The 9,901-nt window shown below is 39.1% G+C and overlaps 2 protein-coding genes across 2 annotated transcripts; one reads left to right on the top strand and one right to left on the bottom strand.

The window, feature by feature from the left end:
• Positions 1-340: 340 nt before the first annotated feature.
• On the bottom strand, positions 341-1,142 carry LOC112847841 (homeobox protein NANOG-like). Its single transcript, XM_025910330.1, has 3 exons — positions 903-1,142; positions 728-811; positions 341-575 (listed from the first exon to the last, which is right to left on the bottom strand). Exons 1-3 carry the CDS (start codon positions 942-944, stop codon positions 360-362), a joined length of 342 nt encoding a protein of 113 aa, XP_025766115.1. The 5' UTR covers positions 945-1,142; the 3' UTR covers positions 341-359.
• A 7,458-nt stretch (positions 1,143-8,600) lies between these two features.
• LOC109203487 (homeobox protein NANOG-like) lies at positions 8,601-9,901 on the top strand. The gene is made up of 4 exons (XM_019362864.1): positions 8,601-8,631; positions 9,038-9,402; positions 9,505-9,588; positions 9,737-9,901. The coding sequence occupies exons 1-4, from the start codon at positions 8,601-8,603 to the stop codon at positions 9,899-9,901; spliced, it is 645 nt and encodes a 214-aa protein (XP_019218409.1).

Genomic DNA, 9,901 nt, shown 5'->3' with positions numbered 1-9,901 from the left:
TATTTTTTACAAATACTGGAAGATACAACTGAAACAAAACAAATTTTCATGACTTCATCTCTTAATATTTCTGGATAGACTAAAATGTATTTACAATAGCCAGAGTCGACTGAATTCAATTTTTTTTTTAGTCCGATGATTAAAAATAAAGGGCCGAAAATTCACCATGTTCCTTTCATTTACTGAAAGAGACTCTGTTATGTTGAGCTACATGAAAAAAAGAAGATTAAAATGTAATACAAAGAATGCTGATATGAATGACAATATTTGTAGTTAAAGGATCATTAGCTGCTGGCAAGGCTCTCCACTTGCTCCTTCAAAACTTGTATTGTGAAGCCCGGAGTTGTTGTGTTGTGCATTCATACACCGGGGTTGAATTCATAATTGCGGTTGCCTGGTGGCATCGACCAGCCAAGCGTCTGTGGTGAGGTGGGGAAGGTCCATTGAGGTCCAGCCACAAAATTATCCACAGGATGAGGATAGGGGCCCTGATAATTTGCACCATTTGTGATTAAGTTTACATCCAGGTGCTGGGTGTACTGCTGCCTGAGTGGGGGCTGCCCCTCTCCCTGAAACTGAATCACAGACAGGTGGACTGTCAGTAAAACGAGAATACTTCTAAAATTCTTGTTTTAAATTATTGCCATTACATTTCAGTAAATACAATCAATTCCCCAGATAATGACAGAATCAGAAACAGTGCTTTTTAATAATAGGAGATACTTACATGAAGTGGGACGCCCTGATTCACATGCTGAGGATGTGACCTCCTCCTAAACTTACTCCGTCTGTTTTGAAACCAAGTTTTTATCTAAAGATGGAAGAAAACAGAAAACATTAAATCAGTACAATGGAGCCAAAATTTATTTTTCTTCTGTTGTAGTAAGTTGAAAAATACTCACCTGTTTGTAAGTCAGTCCTGTCATCTCTGCCAGCTGTTTCATCTCTCTTGGGTCATAGTAATGTTTCAAATTAAACTGATGGACAAGAATATTTAACTGTCTCTCTGTGAACACCACCCGGGCCTTTCCTTTAGGTTTCTCTGGAGCAGTGCTGGGATCGTGCAGAGTGGCAGTGATGTTGCCATCCTGGCTTCTTGGGACAGCAAAATCTTGTTTCTGCTCTGAGACAGAGCTTGAAACTGCCTCAGACGTATCACTGGTTTTATCACACAGCTCTTTTTACAGAATATCTACTCAAGCCGGCTTGAAGTGTGGGGTGAGGGGCTGATGACTCCTGAGCTGCTTTTTCTTCTTCTCTGCTCCATCTGTGGGGAGGGAAAAGTAACAGAGCCCCCCAAGACAACAATAACCAACTTAAGCTTAAGTTTAGCCGTCCACAGGAATTGTAATGTCAGTGAAATGGATTCAGTTTTGTTTGGTGACATTTTTGGAGTCCTGAAGTAGTACTGTAGTTCTGTTTATCCATCTAGATTGTTTCCCAGGTTTGTAAATAAGTCTCTACAGTAAATCAGAACAAGATGGACTTGTGATGTGTTTCTCAGAGTAACAAAAGTTTTCCTCAGCAGCAAAGTCTGTTTTTAGAAATCACGCCTGACTCAAAATGAAATCCACAAACTTTTATTAACAATGTAGGAACTGTTTTCTTTCTACTGAACTACATCCACCAGCTGTATCAGTGTGCTGGAGGAAGCACACATCAGCCTGTGATGAGAGACTTGAGCTCAAAACACATCAAACTCTTCCTTTGGTTGGTGGGTGTGACATGACACAGCGAGATTTCTGAGTCTTTTTTAACAGCATTTAACAGAAGCAGTATTTCATTCTACCACTGTCCTCATTGGAGGAAAAGTCATTGCAGATAAATGCATTGGTGACTTTGAAAGAGTTATAACAACATATATAAGAAGTGGACTTTATCAGTCAGCTACACATGAAGTCCTCTACCACACCACCCTCAGAAAACCACACTGATTCCTCTTCAGCCTCCTTTAATTGACCTAAACTGCCACACTGTTTTCACACATAAACATGTTAAAACTGCTCACAAGAATTATTTTGGTGAGGACATCACTGGCTCCCTCACTGGTGTGCTCATGTTTGAGCAGCACTTAGCAGCTAATTACTGAAATGAACTCACTCCATGTTTGCATCAATTAACGCAGTATTAGATCACCCAAAGAACTTTCCACTCACATAGAGCATTTTTGCAAATGCAACATCATGATAATTTGACCTGCAGGCCTTAAGTTGCACCTCTGTGTAAACCCCCACAGCAGCTTGTTGAGGCCAAAACAAGGTTTTCACACTCGGACAAACCATTAAAAAAACTCTGACACTCAATATCACGATGACCACTGACCACTCGTTTTGTCTTTATTAACTTTATTAAATGAAACAGTCTGAAAGTGGCAACTGAAATTAAATCAATTAAATAAACTCTGGATCTTTATTCATGTGTTTGAAATACATGATGGACAATATAATGTGAAAAATTCTCATTTAGTAAAGAAAACCAAACCTGATGAGTTGCTGACTGTGAGCTGCAGCTGGTGTAAATCATGATTTTTATAGATATTTCTCACTGGTGAGTTGAGAACAGTTTAGCCTGTTCTGCTTTTATGTCAACTGGATCTGTGTTAGATGATTTTGATTTAACTTCCTGCTCTGGTTGTTTCAGACAAGAAACCAGTTTGATTTACTTTCTATTATCAGAAGATTTGTGCACATAGTTTATAATTTCAAATGTATCAGAGCAAACACAGCTCCTCTTTAAATATATTTTGCATGAAATCTGCATTATTTCAGTGAGTTTTGAAACCTGATATGTGTAAAATGTTTTAAAATAAGTCAAACTATACCAATATTACATACAAATAATGACTTACACCTCTAATTTAGATCTTTGTGATCATGTGGAGAACATTACTGAGTTTATAAGGTAGCAAATGGTAGTTTCACCTTCTACATTGTAAAAGTCTCTGACACTAAAACACCCACATAAGTCAGTGTAAACAATAGCAAGACTAACGATCCACACCAACGCCCGTCATAAACCCACAGACACATGCATCTGGCCCCCTCTGGCTCATTCAGAATTAGAGACGCACCCAGTTCAGCCAGTGACCACTAAACATACTCTAATGTGTCTCTTAGAGTTCCTGTATCACATCCTGCTACCTCTGATTAATTATCAAGTCAATGCAGACAGATGGCACCAGGGCCATGAGGTAAATGAGGGTGAAGGTGTTTGTGTTCACGTGTCTTAATTTGAAGTACTTTCAAAGACATAGAAGTCATATTGTTTGCAGATGACACAAATTTATTGTGGAAGTAACTTGGAACAACTTCTGAATGAACTAGAAAATGAATTTTAAAACAATTGAAGAGTTTTTTTTTTAATAATCAATTAACACTGAATCTGAGCAAAACAAAACTCATACTATTTGGGAGTCAAACAATTTCTATCATTAATAAACTGATGATAAATAACAGATCTCCAAAAGTTGAATCTGTTCATCTGGACGTAGCGTTTTGTGGGAGAAACGTTTCGTCACTCATCCAAGTGACTTCTTCAGTCTCAGCAGACTGCAGGTTTCCCCAAACCTTATAAACAGTACATTTGCATAATGACTGAAACCAGCCCACTGAAGGAACAATGAGCTGTGAGGTCAGTTCCTTAATCATAATTATGCAAATTCCCATGACCATTGATCAACAATCACTGACCAAAACCCACTGATCAAAGAACACTGATCAATGGCCATGAGTACCATTCACAGAGAGTTGGGGAATGGCTGCAATCACAGCATTGTAAGATGGCGAAAGATGTACCCTTAGGCCCCCTCCTCGATTCAGAGATGGTCTTTCCCTTTTCACGTAAATGGCCTCCTTGACTCCGCGCTCAAACCAGCGTTCCTCCCTGTCCAGGATGTGTACATCCTAATCGTTGAAAGAGTGTCCACTGGCCTGTAGGTGTAAATAAACTGCAGAGTCCTGGCCTGACGAGGTAGCTCTTCTGTGTTGTGCCATCCGCTTCGCCAGAGGTTGTTTGGTTTCCCCGATGTATAAATCCTGGCAATCCTCCTGGCACTTAACAGCGTACACTATGTTACTCTGTTTGTGTCGGGGGACCCGATCCTTGGGGTGGACCAGTTTTTGGCGCAGCGTGTTTTGGGGTTTAAAAGCCACAGAGACGCGGTGTTTAGAAAAAATGCTTCTCAACTGTTCCGATACTCCTGACACATATGGGATCACTACAGGTTTTCGCTTGGGTAGCGGTTGTCCTTCTCTCCTGGATCGGCTCGAGGTTTCTTTAGGTGTCTTTCCAGCTTTGACAAAAGTCCAGCTGGGATAACCACATTTACTCAGGGCCTTCATGTGCCGTTCTTCTGCCTCCCTGGCCGCTGTGTCTGTGGGGATGGTGTTCGCTCCTTAGACGAATCAGTGCCATCCATTTTCTTCCAATAAATGACGACTTTGCCAGGATTAAATACTGCCTGCATGTTTTGTTTTACTTTCTAAAATGATAATCTACAATATTTGATAGGATGTTAAAAAGTGCATGCATGTTGCACTTTGCAAGTCATAAAATCTTGTGTTTAGCCTCTGACCCAGAATGTCACAGCAGAAATGGAGACTCATCAGACCAGGAAACATTTCTCCAATCTCTTATTGTCTAATATTTGTGAGTCTGTTTCCTCAGTTTGATCTTTGTGATCATGCGGAGAACATTACTGAGTTTATAAGGTAACAAATGGTAGTTTCACCTTCTTTGAAATGCATCTCTACATTGTAAAAGTCTCTGACACTAAAACACCCACATAAGTCAATGTAAACAACAGCAAGACTAACGATCCACATCAACGCCCATCATAAACCCCACAGACACATGCATCTGGCCCCCTCTGGCTCATTCAGAATTAGAGACACACCCAGTTCAGCCAGTGACCACTAAACATACGCTAATGTGTCTCTTAGAGTTCCTGCCTCACATCCTGCTACCTCTGATTAATTACCAAGTCAATGCAGACAAATGGCACCAGGGCCATGAGAGATAAATGAGGGTAAATGTGTTTGTGTTAACATTTCTTAATTTGAGGTAATTTCAAAGACATAGAAGTCATATTGTTTGCAGATGACGCAAAGTTATTGTGGAAGTAACTTGGAACAACTTCTGAATGAACTAGAAAATGAATTTTTTAAAAATTGAAGAGTTGTTTTTTTAAAATAATCAATTAACACTGAATCTCAACAAAGCAAATTTCATACTATTTGTGAGTCTGTTTCCTCAGTTTGCTGTTCTTAGCTGACAATTGTTGTAGCCAGTGTGGTCTTCTGCTGCTTCTAGCCCATGTGCTTTAAGTTCTGATACGTTGTGCTCTCAGAGATGGTCTTCTGTATAGTTTGCTTTTAATGTGTGGTTATTTTTAGTCTCTGTTGCCTTCCTATCAGCATGAAGCATGAAGTTTGTTTAATTTCTTTGCTTTCATTCATCACTCACTCTTTCAAGTTGTTTTCTATCTCAGTGAATCACTGAGACTTAAAGAAGGTTCCACACAAGTATGCAGGCCCAGTCTCAGCTTCTCAGAGACGTTTAGTTCGTTCTTGAAGTCGCTCCAATTTGCTAACAAAAACCCATTTGAGGAAGCATCTCTACGTGGAGCATCACATCAAGGCTGGAGAGGATAAAGTGAGCAAATATGGATCCAGATACAGGAATAGGCCCATGCTCTCAGCACAAGCTGACATCTTTGTTACTTCTTTTAAACTTACTACTTATTTTTTAAGTCTTCATCAATAAATAGAGGAGGGGAAAAGCCTCAAGTAACCATTATGGCAACAACACTGTCACTCTGCATACTCCACAGATGTCAAGCACTATGTTTGAGGATGAAGGAAAGGCCAAGGGGATTTTCTCACATAGATGAAAAAATTCTTCTCCATCACTTTAATCTTAACCTTTACCAAAACCCACAATATAATCATGCCCTCTATCTGTGCACTGTGGGCAACATTGTGCCCGAATCACAGTCAAGCTTCCCCAACTCGCCCAGATGTTTGGCTGGTCCATGTCACCAGGCCTCGGCCATCATGAATTAAACCCGAGCGTCTTCAGAGCTGCTATCAATGTGAACAACACTGGGCTTCACAGTGCAAGTTTGGAAATAGAAAGTGGAGAGTGTTGCCAACAGCTAATGCTCCTTTAATAACGGCTAATGTAAATGATGCCAGGGAGAAACAACGATTGAACTGACAGCATATCAGGTTTTCTGTGAGTTTTTAGTAAAAAGAAATCGTTCTTCTCTTCATGTAGCTCAATCTAGTCCTATAGAATTAACCCAAAATTGATTCAGCCAATAAAAGTCCCATACAGTTTCCTGCTGGAACTAACTTATATAGGAGTTTAAAAAATGTGACTTTTTAAACTTCTTATCTATTTTTCACCAAACAAAACAGAATGTAATTCAATTACATTTTGATTCTTGTTTAACTAATATTTGCATCACTTCTAAGAGTTTTCCTGTAATATCAGTTCAAAGATGACAGTATTAGAAGTACAGTACTGTAATCTGGACTTTTCTCAGAAACTGTACAGTTCTGTGAGCTGTGAGCCTGAAGAGGAAATTCTCATTTATTATAATCAACACAACTGATGAGTTGCTGACTGTGAGCTGCAGCTAGTGCTAAATCATGCTCTTTATGGATATTTCTCACTGACCCACTTCTTTCTCTCACTGTAATAACAAATGATACTTGAGTTCAGCCTGTTCTGCTTTCATGTCAACCACATCTGTTGACATGTTTAATGCAAACTACATTTATGTTCCTGGTCAAAACTAATCTCTGATCTGAGCACTGATCTGTACTTCACTTTCTATTAGATCTATAGATCTATTTGCTGCAGGTCATTTGGAGAATTTTCTAGAGTTTTATGGTAGCTTCACCTTCTTTGAAAAGCACCTCTATATTGTAAAAGTGTCTGAAATTATAAAACATCCACATAAGTCAATGTAAACAATAGCAAGGTTAACGCTCCACACCAACGCCGCCCATAAACCCCACAGACACATACATCTGGCCCCCTCTGGCTCATTCATAATCAGAGACACACCCAGTTCAGCCAGTGACCACTAAACATATGCTAATGTGTCTCTTAGAGTTCCTGTATCACATCCTGCTACCTCTGATTAATTATCAAGTCAATGCAGACAGATGGCACCAGGGCCACGAGAGATAAATGTGGGTAAAGGTGTTTGTGTTGACATGTCTAACTTAAAGCATAAAGTCCAGAAATGAAGCAGCTAAATGTATTTTTAAACCATGTTTGCAGACAAACACAAACAACAAAGTGAGTGGATTTGCCTCCACTTAGACTTCTTCTCTTCTTTGGATTTATCGTCAAACCATAAAGTGCTCTGCTGTGAGAGTAATCTCGGAACATTTGTTTTAACTATAATTAATTAAATATAATAAATTTAAAATATCTGGGCCTTTGCAAAAAATTTAAAAAATAAATAAAAAAATAAAAATAAAAAAAATATCTGAAAGAAAACTTCTTGGAGTGATAACACATCACAAAGTATCCTGGATGACTCACATTACTTACAGTAAAGGCAAAATATCAAAATGTGTTCCAAATCTTTATAAAGTGAAAGTGACTTCATAAATCAAACATCATTACATACTTTGTATTTTTCCATCATATTTCCTTATATGATATAGTGTATAGAAATGTGGAAAAAAACAATGAAACACACCAGTGCTAAATACATTCTGTAAAAAAGAGGACAAGGATCAAAAATAAAACCCACTTCAACAGAACCATCAAATTCACTTTGTATGAAATTAAATACTCTTAAATTTAAAGATCTGATAAGACATAAAAAGTACACAAATAATGACTAAAGCAACAAACAAATCTTTGACACATAACATTTAGGAGTTGATCAGAACAAGACCAAATCATGACGACCTGAAAGGAATCCTTATGTTCAGCAAGCTGGTAGTAAGGACTAATGTAAAATATCAAGTCGTTTTGACTTTGATAAATTGATGTTCTTTAAAAAGTCATGAAAAATGACTTAAACCCATAAATTGTTCATCCACAAAACTCTTTACAAGCTGAATCAGGAGAATTGTTCTTAAGTCACTAATGATGTTACTGGAGTTAAACACAGCTCTGGTTTAGAATAACAAAATTCCCCAAACAGCCATGACACCAAGAATCTGAGTGTGAGATCACACTTTGTCGTTTCTTGAAGCATCACTGATGAAAAAGATAAAGTAATTTTAGGCATTAAGTGTTCCATATTTTATAAAGTTTGAGTTGGAAGGATTTGGTAAAGCTCATTTGTATGGCTGTAATTTTAATTGTACTTTCTGTTTTAAGACCTGAGAAACAGCATTTTAAAGAAATGTAAATGATGCCAGTTGGTAGAAACTGCCTGAAAAGCAACTCACAAAAGAAGAAGCTCAACCCCCCACATTCCTGCACACACCCACAAACCTCCTTAAAAGCCCAGGAGAATTGCTCTTAAGTCAGTCTTAGGACACATAGCACTATCCTGCTTGGTTTGGAGCTCTTTCAGCAGAGATACTTATTCCAGCTTTCCTGTTTTAATCACTGGGATTTCAAAGATGGAAGATTATGGGATGCACTTTTCTCCAGGTATGTACTCAGCATTGTTGCATAGTGAGCTAATATGAACAGAGTTGGCTAACCTCTAAGACAACTCTGAGCAAAAATACTCTTTCACTCTGTGTTGTAAGTCCTGATGGCAGAAGTCACCATTTCTCCCTCCACAGCTGATCGGAGAGTCCACTTCAGGACCATCTGGGCTTTGAGCCACTTTTTAAACTTTCTCATTGGTGACATCTGGTGCCATATTTTAATAATTCAGCAAGTGGAATTGTGTGTGTGGGAAATTGTTCTGATTAAGGCTCATCAGTTTATCCTTTTTGTATTGTTTTCTGTTAAAAAACTCAACTGTGCCAAACGATATCAGTAGCCACGGTGACCCCTGTGGACCATATATACTTGTGCTTACTTGGCCTCTGTCTTTCTATCCTCACAGACTTGTGGTTTTCTGGCAGCAGCCTTGAAGGGAGTCTTCCCTTGGAAGAACTCGCTGCATGGGCTGAGGCAGCTCTCGCTAAGGAGATGAGAAACAACATGTTTGAGACTGCTGAAGCTGTTTCCAGCTCTCTCACGGAGGAGGAACTGGTTTTTGCTGCCCCACGAAACCAGGATGGCAGCAACACTGTCACAAGTACTACGTGTGTAAAGGAAGAAAAGGCCAAGGTGCTCAAAGGAAGGACCCGGGCGCTGTTCTCAGACAGCCAGTTAAAAACTCTTGTCAATCACTTTAATCAGAAACATTACCCTGACCCACGGGAGATGACAGAGTTGGCAGAGTTGACAGGACTGACCTACAAACAGGTGAGTGTCTTTCAAGGTTACTAGAACATAAGAAACTGAATTCATTTTGAATTTTGGGTTTATTGTACTCATTAAATTTCTTCTGTTTTCTTCCATCTTTAGGTGAAGACTTGGTTTCAAAACCGAAGGAGAAAGTTTAGGAGGAGTCCAGATTCTCAGCATCTCAATCAGGGCGTCCCACTTCATGTAAGTATCTCCAATTATTAAACAGAACTGTTTTTAATTCAGTCATTATCTGGGGAATTCATTTAATTTGATGAAATGTATTGATTATAATTTAAAACAAGAACTCTGTATTTTGGTTTTACTGACTGTGCATGTGTCTGTGATTCAGTTTCAGGGAGCGTCCTCACTCAGCGAGCAACTGGACATCAGCTTCATGAGAATGGGCCCACTTTCCTCATGCTGTGGGCAATGTTGTCCCTGGACCTCAATGGACCCTCCACAACTCACCTCAGATGTTTGGCTGGTCGATGCCACCAGGCAATGGACATTATGA

This window comes from Oreochromis niloticus, linkage group LG9, assembly GCF_001858045.2.
Source record: "Oreochromis niloticus isolate F11D_XX linkage group LG9, O_niloticus_UMD_NMBU, whole genome shotgun sequence".
NCBI classification, from domain to species: Eukaryota; Metazoa; Chordata; class Actinopteri; order Cichliformes; family Cichlidae; genus Oreochromis; species Oreochromis niloticus.
Note: the sequence above shows the minus strand (reverse complement) of the source record. Positions and strands in the feature narration are given on the sequence as shown.